Raw genomic sequence first — 19,995 nt, 5'->3', positions numbered from 1 at the left:
GACTCATATTGTATCAACTAAGGCCATTTTGGTAGTGCTTGCCACCTAGTGGATTACTGCTTGTGCACACATGTGAGAAGGATCGCCTGCTACAAAAAAATTTGAAAATCTGCTTATTCTTCACACTATTTAATAATGTCTTACAGACTTTGAGTACCGCTAGATGGAAATTGTTTGTTGGAATGAAATGCTAGTGAAAATTGAAATAAGAATTGCAAACATTTTCACTTTTATCCATTTCCTGATAGCTCTATTTATAGCTGTTGCTTGACTTGGTGATAGGCAAAAGATGGAATTTGAGAGCCAGCGAACAGCCTATGGACTCAACTCAAGCCCCAAGCTAACATATGTTAGTTGGTAGTCTCTGATGACCACATCTGGCAAACCTAAGTGAGCTCATTGAAATTTATACCAGTTGTTTGTACTTCTATTAGAGATATCCATGGCCTTGTCATTTTTGTTACAAATGAAGTTCTGATATATGTACAGTAGTAACTGGATTTCTCACCTTTACCTCCACTCTTCTGTTAGCCACATCGCTTGGAATGGTTATCATTCCGTTTTTCTGACCTGGACTTCAGTCTCTTCCTGTATAGTAATTTAGTCTTCATTACTGCCAACTAGGCATACAGAGATCAGAAGTGTTGCTCATACCATAACACAAGGCAAAACTCTTTACATAAGTTACAAAGGTTCCATCAGCTACTTACAAAACCCACTTCTCCACACAGATGCAGCCCTCCTGCCAAAATTTTGAGTCCCCTCTTTCAAGTGTGAATACAATTGAGCTTTTACTGAATTTTGTAATTAACATATTGAAAAAAATATGGACTGTTTTACCAGAATTTTCCCTAAAAAATCCAGCCTACAGGAGACAGATAAGTTCTCAGCAAAAGGGAATCGTCAGGTTTGAATACAGCAAATTTTCTGCTATACTGATAATTGTAACAGTATTTTTTACTCTTCCATGATGATGATGATGTTGAAAAGTTTTAGCCAACAGCTGTATGATACTCAGGAATAATCTGCTTATGTGTTACACTTTTAGAAGAATTTCCAATTAATCTTACTAAGCTGAAGAACATGCCTTAATTCTTACCTGTTTCAGATACACTCATAATGATAGTTTTGCTATTTATAGCATTTTATGATCAATAACCTGTTGAGGAGTAACTTGATGTGCAGATGTTAAATCTAGGTCAGAAGATTCCATGGGGCTAAAACCTTTGCCCTGCATTCAGTTTGGCTGCTATTTATCTGAGTGTGTTTGGATTTTACAGCCTTCCAACTCAGGACATTCTATGATTCTATGACCAAGGATAGTTCTGGGTCTTTTTTTCCCCTCCAACAACTGGTGTGGGGAATTTCTGTTCCTATTATGATCAGAAGGTGAAATACAGATTTTTTCTGTATATGGTGAACTCCTTCACTTTGTGTTATATACTGACTATCCTTCTAACACTACAGAGTACAAAATTTCATCAGGAATACTTGGAATTAAAAAATATTTAATTCATTTTGTATAACTATCCTCCTATTTAAAAAAAAAAAAAAAGTAATCATAAGAATAATTTGATCTTTTGCCCAACTTAGAAAGTTGTACTCAGTGGTATCATAAGCTTGAAAAATCATTTTTATTAATATACAAAAAGAATAAGTAAAATAGGCATTGTAATGAAATATTTGCTTTCATCTACAAATAAGTACCGTAATAAAACAATAAAATAATTAAGTTCTTGTGAACAGTTAGAAACAGAGGAAAGAATTTTCTGAAACAGAGGCATAAAGAAGGGTTCTGAAATAGAAAATATTTGGCAATATCTTTTAGTCTCTCAATAAAATATCCATGTAAACAAGTAATCTGTATTTACAATATCATATGCAATCTTCTTGGTTACATGTAGTAAGAAGCATACATGTAATTACTGTACATTCAGTTTTAAAATCTAATTTGCATCATCAGTTCTCAGTTTCATTAATGCTGGAAAAAACACTGTTCTGCTTCTGTAAGCAGTATTGCGTAACAGCATGTAAATACATTTAATTTTTTTTCCAAGCATCTTAAAAAAATAGCACTTTTAATGTTAGGTTTTGTAACTTCCTATGTTTTTATAGGAACCCAAACTTGGAGTGTAAGCTCTACAATCATGTCCCTGTAAAAACAATAATGTAGAAGATTTCCAAACGTGCACAGAAATCCTGATAAAAAAGCTAGAGTTCTACCTCCCATGTATATCTTTGAAAATATACCTTTTAATTTTCATGTTGCTACTATTACATATAAACAGAGGTAAGAAAAGTTGCATGAAAGGAAAGTTAATGGCACTTGGAGAAGCAGCTTTAGGAATGCCTTTTTTTCTAGAGAAAATTACTCTCCAAAGCCCTATGTATTTTTATTTAGCACTTGAACTAACCTCATATGTTGCAAGGATACTTAAAGACCTTTCAAATCAGTTTAGAACTGAAGCCAAAAGTCTATAGGATGTTGAGTCTTTTAAATTCCACACAATAAGATGAGCAAAGTTTAGGAGTTCACAGCTACTGCATCTCACCAGGATCTTCTGAAGACCAAAGCAGGCAGAATCCCACAGTTCATACACATGAGATATCACTGATTATTATAATTTCCCAGAATAGAGTCTTCCAAACACCACTGAGTTTCTACTATCACATTTAACCTCAAAGTTGAAAAAACAAAAATGTAGTCTGGCAGAGTACCCTCAAAAGTTTGCTAATCATTGATTTTCAATTAGGTTTATATAATCAGAATAGAAAAGTAAAGAAATGCCACTGTTCAAGTATCATGACTCTTGAACATGGAATAAATGGAAGGCATGCTGGTTACTACAGCTTAATTTTAACAGCATATAGAACCATCCACCTAAAAGCTGTTGATTTCAATATGTCCAAGTCAGTATTGTAACAAAAGAAATCACAGATGTGTGTTTTGTTTCCCAATATACTATACAGTTTCTTCCAGAACAATCCTTAGACAAGCAACTACCACACAAACACACGCTTTTATTACATGACTTAGTACTATGCAAGGATTGAATGAGCTCATTTTCACAGGTGGGTGAGTCATAGTAACAGGCCAGTACATACCAACTTAACCTGCTGTTGCCTGTGTGAGTGCAGTATGAAAAGCCACTTCACCTGTTACACTTGAAAAGTGTTCATAGTGCTCTCTCACAAAGACTAAATGTGCATCCAGCAGCTGTAAGATGCCTATTGATTTCACAAAAAACCCCCAAAAACTTGTTGAGCAGAACATAACAAGATCAGAGAAAAGAAGACAGCACAGTTTAGTGTTCTTCAGAAGCTACTGTGAATCCCTCTTTCTGCTTAATGTTCAACGTATAAATTTGTAATAAGATGCATAACATAATCATGTCATGTCAGTTGAGCACTAATGCACTAATGTCATGTAAAACAAGTGCTCTTGTTTTCCTCTCAGAAAGCTGCTATCAGTACTATTTGGATTTTATGCTGAAGCTGCACAGAACCATTTTAGGGAGGACAGATAAAAGTGTGGAACTTAAAAAACAGGCAAAAAGCTGTTTGAGCCATTGCACATAGTAGGACTGGAGGGGCACTCATACAGTAGGGTAGTATTCCTTCCATCATACCTGAAGGCTACACCATGGCATTTAAAAGCATGTATTTTCTCAAATGAAGCAATATACCAATGCTAGGTTGGGTCTCAGTCATCCACAGACATATGTAAGTAAAAACATAGAACTCTGGGATGTAGTCCTTGAGTACCAAATGGTACAGCAGAACAGTTTTTCAACTATTTTACTATGCTACCTTTCTACAATGCATTCACCAAATAATTAAATGTTATTACAAATTACATAACAGGGACCAAGGTGCTTCTTGTCAGAGAAGATCCAAAATGGCACATGACCAAAATTGTTTGTACTAATGCAACACTGAATTTCAAAAACTGCATATTTGCTAAAGTTTAATATGTTTAAACATTTTTAAAAGGTATAGTAGATAAAAATTTACATAGTCTAAAAAACCGAGGAAGTTATATACTGTCTGAAGCTGTCTATATTGCAACATGAACAGTGGTAACTTTGGATTTGTAGTGGGCTCTGCAGCTTTTACAAGAGCTTATAATAGAAAGGCTCATTATTGTGGACACGAGCAATGAAAACCATCTACTATAATTATTCTTCTATGATAGTAAAAATTATCGATATTGTTTATATCTGTGAAAATAATGAATGAGCATAATACATTGATACTCTGGTTAAGAGAAAGAGCTGTAAAAATAAGTGCCAGTAGAGACTCAAACTGCATTATTTAACACTTTAACTTCAAATTAAAAAGTCATGGAGTTTTTAATAGTGTGCTTGTAGACTAAAGTATGTCTTCATGCCCATGACAATAATTGATGCCAGCATAGAGATACCAAAATTGGCTTTGAGTGAACAGGTAGCATTTTAATCAAATCAGCAAAGCTCAGCTATTTCTTGGAGGCAGCATTTCTCACTTCAGGCTCCTTTCTTCTGCTAGCAGGCTTCTCTGGTTTCTAAGCTCCTGATTTCTAGTCTGGTGCCATGAATCAATAGAGCTGTCCTATCAAATAAAAATAGTAAAATGCTGCCTTCTGTGTGTATCTATAGCTTTCCAAAGAAGACAAATTCTGCACTTATATGTCCTAAAATCTCCTTAGATTTCAGTAATGATGACACATGATCCAAAGCCAAATGTTGTCTATATACAATATATTTGGTAGAGTTGGTTAAAAAGTCAACACATACCTTCTGATTAAAAATTAAAAAAAAGAAGTTTTTAAAGGAAACATGGCAAACTTTGATTTCTTTTTTTGAATTCAAAATTTTAGACTTAACGTTTTTATGGTGCAGTTCTGCAAAGTGCTGAATGACCTCAGATCCCAGATATATATTAGTAGTTGGTGAGGGGGTTAATCAGGTTGAGCAATCAGGGCTTTAGAAAAGTGAACATCATTACTAGAAAAATTATGTGTGAGCTACTAAATTCTGCTATCTGGTATACTTCATGACTCTGTTTTGTAACCTGGAAAATCACTCAGAGCAGAACTAAGTCTCAATCTTGTTAATTTTTCATGACTCTAAGAGATATAAGCATTAAGAAGTCATATGGAAAACATTTTTCAATTATGTGTTTTTCCCATTATGTGATGTCATTCACACCCTCATTTTTTAAATGAGGACTGAGCATGAACCAAAAAAATATGTTCAGGACTTACTGGAATTTAAATTCATATGCAGAAAACATGAGTATCTTTGAGCAAGCCATATGGAAACTAAAATCCCAACCTATTTATATATCAATATAATTAAACTGGAAGAAACCGAGGGGGTTTGGCAGTATAATAGTACTCTCATTCTGTGTAATTTCTTTACATAGTTGATCGTTGGGCTGCTTCATCAAGCTTGAGATTTTGTTTTCTGGCTATATCACTATTGATCCTCAGGTCAGCTTTATCTGCCTGACTCCCGTCTGTCATTGTGGATTCTGCTTCTGTGCCTTCAGGAGTCCCTCCAACGGGCAGCAGAGCTTTAGCATTCTCTTCTGGGGGGCGCTTCCAGTGGGGCCTGCTTGCCATCCACAAAATAAGTGCACCAAATATGACAAGCAAAAGACCAAGACAGTTGACAAAAATTGCCTCTGGTGGAGAAGAGCTATATGCAGGATTTTGCCTTTGGAAGGGAAGAAAAAAAAGGTCAGTTGTTTCGAAGACAATCCTGGTCTAAATAGAGCAGTCTCCTACTAGGTAGGAGGTCTTTGTAAACCAAACCAAACCAAACCAAATCAATGACCCAATACTAGATGGTTATAATTCTGTGCAAATGGAAGCACCTTAATAAAAAAGTGAAAAACAAATACTTACAATGCAAATATAAGTTTTTCTGTGATTCCCATGAGAGCTGTTGCAATCACTGTTGCAAAGATGGTAAGACCCGAATAAACATGTATTGGCATGACAGCTCTTCGGAGAGGAACCGGAGCAAAAGGGAGCAGAAAGACAGCGAAACCCAAGAAAAGCTAAACAAAAACAGATTCTTAGTTAAAGCTATATGGGAAACACGCTGCACTTCAAGCAGAATAAAAATCATCACAGAAATTCCATTTCGAGATGTCTTCACATACAAATTTGTAAAGAATTGGCAGTTTTATTTCTGAATGTGTTTCCCTTCAAAATCAAAGCAATAATTCTGGATTAGCACCTGGGAAGCAGACATGAAATATTTTACAAGTGATCCCACCTAATATCAGTGTCCAAACTTACTGATACTGCTGAAACTACAACCAAACTAAGCACTGCAAACACAAGTTTTCAGTGTCACTAGTTCAGTAATACATTGAAAGTGTGGGTAGGTACGTTTTTACAGTCTTTTCAACTCCTGTTCTCTGTTTCTGTTACAGATTTACACATAAATGAATATCAGAAGGCAGTCTAACCTTCTGACTTGAGTGGACTAAATAATTTAACCTTATTAAAGTACATGTCTTTAGAAGGGCAATGATCTATATCTCAATATGGAGATATACATAGATACCAATCGGCATTTACAGAATGAAGATGTGTGTGGGTGGCATGAAGTTACTCAGGGGACATGAGTCTTCCTGTTAGCACTAGTTTTGTGATGGAAGGTAACCCATTGTGTCACATGGTTGCAGTCACAGGCTTGCCTGATCATATTGAAGTTGTCTCCCTCTTTTAGTTTGTTCTGCCATTACTCACCCCTGCTGCTAAATTAGAAATAGTGCATGAATTTGTATTTCATCTTGCTTTAACTTCCAGCCTTAGTCCTGGTTTTGTCTTTCCATGCTGCATTAAAGAGCCTGGTATTTTCTCCCTGGGAAGCTTTTTAATACATTGTAATCAAGTAATCTCTTAATCTTCTTTATATCAGCTAAACAGTTAGAGCTTTTTAAGTCTTTCACTGGAAGATAGTTTTTCCAGCTATCAAATTACTTTCCCAGTTTTTCTCTGCTTTTTCTAATTATTATGTTTTTACATTAAAAAACCCAAAAACATAGTATTTCGTATTAGTTTCACCAATGCCATATATGGAGATTAAGATAACCTCCTATTAGAGAATTTACTTTTCCTGTTGTCACAGCATTGTGAGAACTCATTTTGAGCTTCATGTCATCTTTGAGTACTACTTTTCAGAGACCTTGCTTACCAAGAGGCAGTCTCCATTTTACATTTCTGCCCTATTTTTAAATTTATGTCCTTGTGCTATACTGTATTAACATACATTTGGCATAAATACAATATATTTACATCATTGTTCCTGTAGGTATAGTATTATGTGAGAATCTCCCCCAATAATTTTTCAATTCTGAGACTGGCATACCATTTCTGGCAAATGCCAAGTGTCTCTGTTCACAGAGATGCTACTTCATGACTATTTTTAACAACAGTGCTCAATCATTTGACAAACATAAGTCTGACTAGAGACTTACATCCTGGTTTGGAGGAAGTAACACCACAGTTCTATTGATGAGACAAGCAAGGCATTAAATGCCATTGATCATGTTTATAGTGGAAAAGTGAAAAGCAGAAACAAGATCTTATTCATAATTCTTTATCTTAAATATTAGAAAAAATGCTGATACCTGGTAAAGTGGCAGCACAGATTTCCCTGAAATAACTGCATTATTAAGATAAGGAAAATCTTAACATTGTTCATTCATTAGCTGTTGTTCAACTACAAATAATACACTCCACAATGCTGCAATATGCTTTATTTTTTCTAAGTGTTAAACCCACTATTTCAACATTATTTCCTGTATCTCCTAGTCTGAGCAGTGAAGGATGGGAGTCCAGAACTCAAATCCCACAGCTGGGGATTTTCTGTGCTTGATCACTAGATAATCAAGTCTAATTTTTTTATTGTTAGTGTTTTGGGGAAAAAAAATATCACAATTTGATGGAACAAAATACATTTCCATAGTGTAATAACAATACAGGGAATTCAGAATGTATATGTAGAAACATCACATCTGTATGTGTATACTAAATGTCAGGGTATGCCTGCTCTTCCTCTATGCCAAATGCAAAACATACTATAATGTAGAATGAGCTAACTTACTAACTCTAATTCTCTGCCGACAGGAGTGGGTAAAAGCATGCACACATTTATCATAGTTTTACTGATTCAGGAGAACTGGTTAGCCAGCAGTAGCTAATTGAGCTGTCAGATCCTTTCGATCTGCTTCGCTTCCTGCTGCACTGCTTCTGCTGATAAACACAAGGCTTGAGACCAAGAAGTTGCTACTTAAAATTATGATAGTTGGAAAAAAATAAAACCAATTACTTCATTTGAAGCTTCCTTAATGAAAGCACTAACTGTATTTAAATATGCTGCCAACAAACCAAATCACTTGCTTTAACTTCAGCAGTTTATAGAGCTTAGAAACACACTACTGTGTAACTGAATAGTAAATCAGCTGCCATTATCCTAGCAAATAAATAAAACATGGTTTAAAATACATTTTTCTTTGAAGTCAATGATCTAGTATTTGCACATTTACATGCTAATTTGCCAAATCACAGAATGTAAATGGATATCCCAGTAGTTAGAGTGTATTAATGAGCCTGAATTATTCAACACATTCTTCAAATTTACAACCTGTTTATAAATACAGTTATATTCTGACCTGGAGAGAATAAAATATAACAGCAATCAGCCCAATCCAGCTGTGCAGACTGTACATGTTTGGAATGCTGCTGGCATTGTGGTATTCAAACACGGCTACCAGAGAAACAATCGCAAGAATCATAGCTATGGTATTTAATCCAGCGTGTATGAACTTCATCAGGAGTTTGCTGCACTTCCATGTCCAGGGCAACCTGTACACAATAATAGCTGAAGAAAGAACAGAAACAAGATTTTATGCCTTGCAGGATAACTTCTCTCAGATTTTTATAATCATGCATCGTTCACATAGTCACATTGTAAATTACAGGAAAATCCAACATTTAATCCTCTAAAAAAGCCTAGGCTTTTTCTCCTACACATAGCATAGCATATTCCAAATATACAGCTGAGGTTTAAATATAGCTTTTAGGGAGACTTCTTCCTAATTTTAAAAAAAGTCAGCATGTTTCAAAAAAAGAACAGTAAACAATCTGGTGTCGTCTCTTCCTTGTTCCTCAAACTGATCAAACAGGTTTTTGATTTTTTCTGCTACTTGTCAGATTGGCAGAATAGGTCCCAATTCTTAAATCCAGAAGAATACCTATTGAGAAAAAGTGTGCAAGATTATTTTTTAATGTTTATTCTCTTTGCCACCTTTGGATAATGCTGTTCTCTAATTGCATATATATTTATGTGCTATTACATTGATATTAATAGGACTACTTTAAATGAGAAAATGCTACTCAGCATAAGCAAACCATAATCTGATTCTTAAAAGACAAAAGGATTTGGCATCTACAACTCTTTTAACTTCCCTGATGTTTGCTGGAAGGACCATTCAGCCAGCCAGCCACAGTCCAGGAGGTTCCTCCAGTGCATTGATGATAACTTCCTCATGCAGATGGTGGAGGAGCCGACCAGGAGAGGTACACTGCTGGATCTCATCCTCACTAACAAAGAGGGTCTGGTCGAAGCAGTAAAGGTCAAGGGCTGCCTGGGTTGCAGTGACCACGAGATGGTGGAGTTCAGCATCTCGTGTGGCAGGAACAGAATAGCAAGTAGAATTGCAACCCTGGACTTTGGCAGGGCTAATTTTGGCCTTTTCAAGCAATTGCTGGGGGAAATCCCATGGGCAAGACTGCTTGAAGGAAAAGGGGCCCAAGAGAGCTGGATTGCATTCAGAGATTGCTTCTTCCATGCTCAGGATCAGTGCATCCCCACATGTAGGAAGTCGAGGAAGGGAGCCAGAAGGCCTGCGTGGTTGAATAGGGATCTGTTGGGTATGCTCAAGCAGAAGAGGCGAGTTTACAGGTCATGGAAGCAGGGACTGGCCACTTGGGAGGAATATAAGGCTGCTGTTAGAGGATGCAGGAAGGCAGCTAGGGTAGCCAAGGCCTCCTTAGAATTACAGCTGGCGAGAGGGGTCAAGGACAGCAAGAAGAACTTTTTCAAATACATAGCAGATAAAACTAATACCAGAGGCAATGTAGGCCCACTGATGAATGAGGTGGGTGCCCTGGTGGCAGAAGACACAGAGAAGGCAGAATTGCTGAATGCCTTCTTTGTCTCTGTCTACTCCGCTGGAGGCTATCCTGGGGAACCCTGTACCCCTGAGACCCCGGATGAAGCCAGGTTAATGGAGGAGTTTGCTTTAGTCGATGAGGACTGGGTTAGGGAACAATTAAATAGTCTGGACGTCCATAAATCCATGGGTCCAGATGGGATGCATCCGCGGGTGCTGAGGGAGCTGGCTGAAGTCATTGCTAGACCGCTATCCATCATTTTTGCGAAGTCTTGGGAAACGGGAGAGGTGCCCGAGGATTGGAGGAAAGCAAATGTCACTCCAGTCTTTAAAAAGGGCAAGAAGGAGGACCCGGGTAATTATAGACCGGTCAGCCTCACCTCTGTCCCTGGGAAAGTAATGGAACAGCTTATCATTGGTGTCATCTCAAGGCACATCAGGGATAAGAGGGTCATTAGGGGCAGTCAGCATGGCTTTACCAAGGGTAAGTCATGCTTGACCAACCTCATAGCCTTTTATGAGAATGTAACAAGGTGGATGGATGATGGCAGAGCGGTGGATGTGGTCTACCTTGACTTCAGTAAAGCCTTTGACACAGTCCCTCACAGCATCCTCACAGCTAAATTGAGGAGGTGTGGTCTAGACAATAGAGTAGTGAGGTGGGTTGCAAACTGGCTTAAAGAGAGAAGCCAGAGAGTGGTGGTCAATGGTGCGGAGTCCAGTTGGAGGCCAGTATCTAGTGGAGTGCCTCAGGGGTCAGTACTGGGGCCAATATTATTCAATATATTCATTAATGATTTAGACGAGGGAATTGAGTGTACTATCAGCAAGTTTGCTGATGACACTAAGCTGGGAGGAGTGGCTGACACGCCAGAAGGCTGTGCCGCCATCCAGCGGGACCTGGACAGGCTGGAGAGTTGGGCGGGGGATAACCTGATGGAATTTAACAAGGGAAAGTGTAGAGTCCTGCATCTGGGCAGGAACAATCCCAAGTTCCAGTATAGGTTGGGGAATGACCTATTAGAGAGCAGTGTAGGGGAAAGGGACCTGGGGGTCCTGGTGGACAACAGGATGACCATGAGCCAGCACTGTTCCCTTGTGGCCAGGAAGGCCAATGGCATCCTTGGGTGTATTACAAGGGGGGTGGTCAGTAGATCGAGAGAGGTCCTCCTTCCCCTCTACTCCACCCTGGTGAGACCCCATCTGGAATATTGTGTCCAGTTCTGGGCCCCTCAGTTCAAGAAGGACAGGGAACTGCTGGAGAGGGTCCAGCGTAGGGCAACAAAGATGATTAAGGGAGTGGAGCATCTCCCTTATGAAGAAAGGCTGAGGGAGCTGGGGCTCTTTAGTTTGGAGAAGAGGAGACTGAGGGGTGACCTTATTAATGTTTATAAATATATAAAGGGTGAGTGCCACGAGGATGGAGTCAGGCTCTTCTCAGTGGCAAACAATGATAGGACAAGGGGCAATGGGATCAAGCTGGAACACAAGAGGTTCCACTTAAATTTGAGAAAGAACTTCTTCTCAGTGAGGGTAACAGAGCACTGGAACAGGCTACCCAGGGAGGTTGTGGAGTCTCCTTCCCTGGAGACATTCAAAGCCCGCCTGGACACATTCCTGTGCGACCTCACCTAGGCGTTCCTGCTCCAGCAGGGGGATTGGACTAGATGATCTTTTGAGGTCCCTTCCAATCCCAAACATACTGTGATACTGTGAATCTAAGGGGGTTTTGCCTATATTTTCATTAATAACTCCAGCAGCCAGTGTTTTGTCCAGTGTGAAAAAAACAACAATTTCTAGTGATCTAACTCCAGAAGCCTAGAGTTGCTTCTTCCCAGGCTCTTTCCTCAAGGTCCCCACTGCTCCCTCCCTGCCACAGCTGTTCCCTGCCTCTTGTATGAGCCAGGTGCTTTCCACAGGGGACACACTCAGACCAGACTAGATCACTGAAGTCCCAAGTACATCTGATTACAAACTAGGTAGTAATTCCGCATGTATGACAGCACATAAGTATATTCAGATAGCAGAGGCCAAATATTTATGAGGACAGCTGACCAGCTGAGCAATCAAGGCTAATGCTCACATCCATAGTGTCTTGACTGAGCTCCATTCATCTGATTCAGCACATCCTCATTTAAGTTTTCTGCTGATGAAATTACATTCAAATCTTTATATATAATTAGCTGTCCTAAAACAAAAGAATAAATACATGTTTTTTAAAAAGTTCCTCTTCCAAACATTAAGCAATAAATATGCACCAGAAAAAAAAAAAAAAGTATTACCTGATAAATACAAAGATTAAGAATTTACTTAAGTGGTTCTCATGTGCCTTACTCATTACTTCTCCATAACCCCAGCTTCTTATGAAAAAGGCATAGGTTATGGAAAATTAATAGGATATTCATACTGTATGTTTTGATTAATAATAATAAATGACTAATTTCAAAGTTCTCTCTACACTTTTTCTTTTTTTTACTTGGATGCCTGCACTAAATAATTCACAAAGAAAATACTGTTCACAAGTGAAATTTCCAGACTACGATCAAATTTTAAATGAATGTATATGCTTTTACATAGTGTGTGAAAATGTAATGCTGGAATGAAAGTGACCCTTAGAGTATTTAAACATACACAGCACTTAGGTAGTTCTCAGCTTTCTACTTTTAAAAAGTAACAGTAGTAAATCCTACAAATCAGGAAGATAGAAACCTTGGTTTTTAAGACAGTTTGACAGTAATCAGTCTATATGACATAGGTATTGTTCAGCACACCAATCTTATGATCACCTTTAACAGCTCCCCAAAAGTTATATGGTAGTCTTAAATCTTGTTGATATGGAAATAATTGCCTGCATCAGACTATTATTAGTTAATTTAGTAGTAGTGATTGTAATTTCCAAGTTTGTAAAGCAGGTATGCCAAAAAGGCCCCAAACAAGCCTCAGCATCCCATGAGTATTCCCAGTAAATCCTCGTAGCTCCATCTTACAATATGGCCCATAGTATTGTCAATATTTATTCCAAGTGCAGCAGTGTACTGGACTCTGTAGGTCTTGAAGTGAACTTGATGTGCACAGGTCCTGGTCTCAGTTTTCAGTCCTTGATCACAGAGTCAAGTCCAAGCTAAAAATGTGTAGAAAATTTTTCTTTGGTGCATAAGATGCTGTAATCTCATTGATTTAACTTCCCAAATCACTATCAAAAACTCCCTCATCATGTGTCCACATTGTCTTAGATCTCTATCTGGGCTCTTTCCCATAAACAGTACAATAGACAAGAAAGAAATACAGACTAATGGCTCGGACACTTGTTAACAATACCATGCATTAGCATGTTACATGCCACAGCCCAGGACATATGAATGATAGCACAACTTGCTTTAAACCTTTTTCCTTGAGGGCTGTGTGTGGTGCTATACATTGCAACTTGAGCAGATCTGACTGTTGGTCACTGTGAAAAGACACAGTCCCATTTCCCCATCACCACTTTTGCTCTATTTCTATGTGCTTCCCGCTGCCTTTGTCATAAGTCATGTTTTTCTGACCAGCAGGAGGAAGCAAGACAATTTGGTGAACAAAGGGGAAAGGAGGGGGAAGATCCTGCTTTCAGTGGTGCAAGCTCTTAAAAACTGACTCAGACATTATGTGTAATTTCATCTCAAAATTAAAATAGCCTGAGTTAATTAAAAGCACATACACAGTTACAGCATTTTTAGTCGTAACGTGCTAAAGCAGTCCCATGAATAACTTTCTCTAGGAACAGCAGCTCTACTGCTGTTAAGAAATCTGACAGTCTAGGCTTCCTCAGACAAAGCTTCTCTCCTGAGATCTCACTCCTGTTTTGAGCTGTGATTTTAAAGCATGTCACATACTGCAGAGTAATCTTGCAATATTTTGTATGTAGCATGGGACACCTGTTCTTTGCCAAAAGTACAAAGCAAAATTCTAGAGTTAGCCCTCTAGTATTTCTGACTGGCACATGCTGCACATACTGTAGGGAGGTGTAATGGATTGCTCGTGAGATGCCTTCCAACTTAAAAGGCACAAGCGTGGTTCTGAGTGCACTGGGGGTGCACTGCACAGCACCTCGCACCTGCCAGAAAGGAATGTTCCTCTTCACTCCTGTTTCCTCTCCTGCTCCTTCTTGGCTGATCCTGTTGCTTCAGCAAGTTCTGAACACCCACTAGATTCTTTGGGAACCACTTTAACACCAAAATGGACAAGTGCCCCTTTATCATTTCAAAGGGACTCAAACTAAGCTTGTCAAGAGAGCTGTGTCTTGACAAGTTGCCTGTCATGAGACCCTTACAGCTCAGCAATCATTTGCCTTTCCAATTCTTGAGAATTCTGCAGCCTATTGGATGTTCGAAGCTCCAGGAATTACCTGTTTTTCCTTTGAACAGATGTTTTGTTGTTTGAAGCAGAGGTAATCATGTTCGCAAGATAACTCAGAGCAAGCATTATCTTTAGATGTATTTCAAGATGAAAATCTATGCTTACTTTAAAGTAGATTTGCATTCTTTCTCCTTCCTCTCACACATTGCCCAGCATCTCTCTTCTCCCATCTATGGCACTTCTGAGACACTTCGTGCAGCCAAATCAACTTTCTATTCTGGCAAAAACTGTACCTGGGGTGGGTGGGTGTTACTTTCCTGCTAGTTGAGTTAATTCTGACAAGGGCCAGAGCTGGCACAAACAAACCAGTAGGAAGATGAATTCTGAGGCAAGGAGAAAGCTGAAAGGGAGAAGTGGAGGATAGAAGTAGGAATATTTCAGCCTCAGTGAGCTGTTAGGTCACCTCACCCACCTAGGTGATTTTATCCATACAGATGAAATTTAATTGACACTGTAACACCACATGGCAATGTGGCAGACCAGGATTGTTCCTTCTCTTCACTCTGTAAAGAACGCTTAAGCAACATTCCTGATGTATTCCTTTATTAATACCTTGCTGATGTTAGGCTACATCCTCATGTTTTAAGCCTGTTTAAAATACAAATTGTATGACATTATATATCATATATGATGAGGAATATTAATTGTGCAAGCATCTTCCAAGATTTTTAGTGTATACCTTATTGCATAGAGTTTACATACAGTTCATAAGCAGTAGAGAACTGATCTGAGGATGAGAGGCAGAGACTACCCCACCCTCCTTGTTCTGACTTACTCTTTATTCAATTTTCCACAACCCTAAAAACCACTATGGTGCTTCTCAGTCTGCAACGGAGATTGTCACATCTCTGTAGAAAAAAATATTATTTTATTACGCGAGTAATGGGAAATCCTCAAAAATCATTTATTCTACGTTACATCTTGATAGGTTCCTTAATTAGTCCTTTGGGAGGGAGCCAAAAATCATTTTCAGGCCAAATATGAACTAGCATGCAAATACTCCTTTGGAACATGCCCTGGTATCTACACTCATTGTTCAACATTTCCACATGTAAAATAAGACAGAATTCCTTATTTACTTATTTAATCCATTTTATCACTCTACTATTCCTTCAAGGCTTTCTTAAAACTCATTTTTTCCTCATGCCTTTCCCTATCTTATTATTTACAAAAATGTTGCTGTACTAATATGCACACAGACTTTTATTGCCTGTGTTTTTCCCACTTCAAGTCTAGAAAATCATCTGGACAATTGCTGTGCACTGGTAAGAGTTTTGTCAGGTAACATTTACCTATTGGTGCTGATCCACAAATAGTAAGAATATTAACATGCCTACAGCTTTTTAATTTGATTGACAAGATATAGACAACACTTTATCAGGGCACATCTGCTTCCCAATATGGACATTATTACAGTCATGTCTTCTACCTCCTACACATCAATACAACATTTCTGTCCTTGTATAGACTTTAATGAGCTCAAGAAACAGTTGATTTGGTTATTATTTCAATTTTCCACACAAATTTAACCAAGATATTTATTAGAAAGTCCTTTCTACTTTTAACTACTTAAAGACTTTTTGTGTGTGTGCAAAGAGGCGTCCTATTCTCCAGTCCCATCCAAATTACTTTGAATTCAATGGCAGACTTCCATCAGGTAAATATGAATCAGATCCACAGTGGTATCTTATCTGTTGATATTTCATCTGATTTACTACATAAGTCCTTCAGTCTCTGACTTTGCTTCTTGTTATATAATAGAATCTCCTCCCCAAATAATGGTCTCTTATCAGTTGATTCCTTGGATATGTTCCTGGATGTTTTTTTTATTTTCTTGAGCTTCGGTTAACTTCCATTTGCTTTACATACATCCTTACCTATAAAGGCTTGAGGCAACATCCTTACTCTGTGACACAGAGAAAAACTGAGTTTCAGAGGAAAAAAAAAAACAACAAAATGTGTAGGAAAAAGCTGCAGAAAACCTACCCCTATTTTCTTCACAAAGTCTATGCTTATATAAAATACAGTACTTTGATCACAGTAAGTCATATATATGTTAGTGAAGTCAACAGGTGTTTCTCATGGCTTATTTATATCCTGAAATTACACTTCTCCATTGAGCAATATTATGTAAAACAAGTTCAAAACATTGTTTATTGCTCAATAGTAATTTGTATCTTGAAGCCAGAAAGCTGCAAACACACACTACTCCCATTGAAAAAAAAAAAAAAAAGGAAAGGAAAATTGCGGTGGATGTTCAAATGTTCAAATCACAACATTCCCTTCATAGCTAAAACCAGACAGCCACCCACTCCTCCTGCATCTTCCAACCCCTGGCGGGGCTCCCGCCAAAGAGCAAGCGCACATGTGATGCAAACAACATGTTCCACTGGAACAAAAGTCCGGATGTGCTGGACAAGTTTTCTGGCTGGATGAATGCAATGTATCATTCAGCAATGAAGCAAATGTAATTAAGGTTATTAAAAATGAAATTCTGAGTTTGCCTAGACAAAATTCTAGTTTGTCTTCTATTGCAAAGAAAAAATACTCCTGCTTACATTTATACTGTAAGTCTCCAGAGGTCCTTCATTACTTAGGAACACTAAAATTTTCCCTGTCCTCTCCACACAAAAGTCAGTGGTAAAACTATGGGAGAATTTCCAGTGTTCTCTGCAGTATTTATCTGCCCTTCTTGGAGATGTTACTAATGTTTCATTTTCACTTTTCATGTTGAAACTCACAACAATTTTTTCAATGACTTTATTAAAAATTACTATTGGAAGCTGTCATCTGTGTCAAAATTCCTCATTAGTTTTAATGCAATTAGCATAAATTGACACTCCCAGATGTAGGATTTTAAAGGTCCCCTAATTTTTGCAATATTTACCTGTAGTTTAAATATATTCACATGCTAGATAAGCCCCTCTGTGGTGCTGTATCATTATCTGCTTTTTAAACTTGGCTGAGAGCATTGTAGTTTTCTTTCCTAAACTGATACAGTTTATCAACTACAGTGTGTCTAATTTAGTCATTTTCTTGCAATTAGCTGATTACGCTAACAGCAAAAACACAGTTCAAACTGCAGTATTGCTGTTGACATCAAGGAACAACCCTTGCACTTAAGACCTAACATACTAATTGTGTGGAGTGAGAAAAAAAGATACTGTTCATGTCACAAAAGGGAAACATCCAGGGCGGAACCCTATATAATCCAAAATTCTTATACTCTATAAAAAAAAAAAAAAAAAAGAACCAAACAAAAACCAACAAAAACCAACATTGCATCATAATCACTGTATGCTAGTTATGAAACAGAATTAAAAATTAATTTAAAAGATCTATTTTACACAATAATTTATGCTAAGTCGGGGCTGATGAATTTCATTTTAACTATGCTTATGGTGCTACATTTTCTTTGGCATGAATGCCGTTCCTGGATCTAGCTTCAGTGGTACTGAACTTTCCTTTCTCCTCTTGGGACATGGGAGAGAGCCAGAAGGGAGGGAGCCAGAAGAGAGAAACTGTCCTAGAGCAGCATTTCTGGCATTTCCATTCTCAACTTGCATAATTTCAGGCTGACTAGGAAAACACACCTCGCAAGCGTTACTGAAAGTGCAAGGCAATCCCAGGCCAGGGTAAACAAGTGCTTGCAGAAAAAAACATATATAGTGCTTGTTACAAGGGACCCTTTGTCCCTTCTCGGGGAGCGCTGGCTTCCCTGCAGCGCTCCGGGCGCACACCGCGGGCAGCTGCGCTCCCGCTGGCATCCGCTACCGGCCCCGCTCCCCGCAGCCCCGGCCCCCGCAGCCCCTCTACCCCGTAGCTCCTCGCCAGCCCCGGGACCCTGACGCACCGATGCCCTGGATGAAGACGAAGCCCGTGATGATGAGGACAGGGTGCCAGTTGAACTCCCCCGCTCCGCCGTCCCAGCTCAGCCCTTCGCGGTAGTGGAAGACCCAGACGAGGGAGAGGATGACCGCCACGAAGCCGACGTGCAGCGCCGAGACCAGCAGCGCCAAGAAACGCCCGTAGTCCTCCATCTTCCGAGCTCCGTGCACGGCAGCGAGCGCCGCGAAGGAGGGGCAGGCCGGCCGGCCAAGCGGGATGGGCTCCGGGCCGGCGGAGCGGCGGGCGGTTACCGCCCCGCAGCCCCGCCCGGCGGGGAGGCCACTCCGAGGGGCGGTCGCGGGGCGGCACTCCGCAACCCACGGCCGTGGCAGCGCTGCTGGTTCGCGAGGAGGGTCTTGCTTGCCTGTTGGTTTTTTTTTGTTTTGTTTTGTTTTTTTTGTTATTTTGGTTTGGTTTTGTTTTTAAAGCAGTTTTTACAAGGTGGCCCAGAGCTTCGTCCCCTCGCGTTCAGAACCCTGCCTTAGCAAAGACGTTTGTGTGTCCGCTTGTCCCCGGGCAGCACCTCGGCCCCACTGCTCTCCCCGCTCCCCCACGGCTCTGGGAGCTGATGTGTGCGAGGTTTGTGCTCGTGGTTGTAGTGGAGGTTGGTGGTTGTGATAAGCGAGGACACTGACGGGCGAATGGAATTTACAGGCGTGCCGTAAAGATAAGCTGGCACAGCCACAAGTACGAACAGATAAAGCAGGAACACTACTGAAATAAAGAGACAGACCGGGCATGCAGAAAATGTGGAGTAGCAGCACGGTTAAAGACACTGATGGATTGTACTTGGAGCACACCTTCTGCTGTGATCATCCCCTTGACTTCCCATTGGATTCACTGAGTGCTGTAAATGTAAAACAGATGCTAACCGGTTTCATATATGGCCTCTGGCCTAAGTATGCGGGAGCATTTGCGCGTTGTTCTGTTGAATAACATCAAATATATCCAATGTCCACTAAGAAAGGGGGCACCTTTTCCTTAAGACTATTCCAACAGGTATGGAAAGGCCCCTTGCAGGGAAGTTATGGAGGAAACCAGAAGAAAACAAAACAGGATTGCAAAAGAGACAACACACACCACTTGTCAAATCATGTATTCAGTTGCTTTTTCCTTTGCTGTAGAACATTCATCTGGCTCTGAATCCTGTCATATGTAGTAAGAGGATATGCCCAAACATACATTCAACACTACTTTCCTGGTATTTGATTAGCCAACTTTTGAAATATAGATAGTGTCAAAATACATACAAATTAGAACTTAATTAACTGATTAAGAGAAAAAAAAATACTTGTCATTCTGGCTAGTCTTTGAGCTGCCTGATAACTCATGCTTAAATGGAGGCTTAAAAAATGAAAACAGTTTTATGGAACTTAAAATAGTTTCAGTACAGTATCTGCCAATTCAAACCCAGGACTTACTAAAGTGTTGGAAACTTCTACACAGAGACATGAAGAACAAGCCAGATTGGAGTGGGATGCAAATATATTTCTTCATTATTCTCTCTGTTCTCCTAAAAATAGAAGTTGGACTCTGACT

General features: G+C 39.3%; 2 protein-coding genes across 2 annotated transcripts in view; one reads left to right on the top strand and one right to left on the bottom strand.

Moving 5' to 3' along the window:
* Positions 1-19,995, top strand: part of METTL8 (methyltransferase 8, tRNA N3-cytidine) — a 91,030-nt gene that overhangs the window by 18,817 nt on the left and 52,218 nt on the right. The gene's annotated exons all lie outside the window — the stretch shown is intronic.
* On the bottom strand, positions 1,616-18,701 carry CYBRD1 (cytochrome b reductase 1). Its single transcript, XM_065840708.2, has 4 exons — positions 18,422-18,701; positions 8,674-8,882; positions 5,891-6,045; positions 1,616-5,699 (listed from the first exon to the last, which is right to left on the bottom strand). The coding sequence occupies exons 1-4, from the start codon at positions 18,606-18,608 to the stop codon at positions 5,399-5,401; spliced, it is 852 nt and encodes a 283-aa protein (XP_065696780.1). The 5' UTR covers positions 18,609-18,701; the 3' UTR covers positions 1,616-5,398.

This window comes from Patagioenas fasciata, chromosome 7, assembly GCF_037038585.1.
Source record: "Patagioenas fasciata isolate bPatFas1 chromosome 7, bPatFas1.hap1, whole genome shotgun sequence".
Classification (NCBI taxonomy): Eukaryota; Metazoa; Chordata; class Aves; order Columbiformes; family Columbidae; genus Patagioenas; species Patagioenas fasciata.
This window is presented reverse-complemented; position numbering and strand designations above follow the sequence as displayed.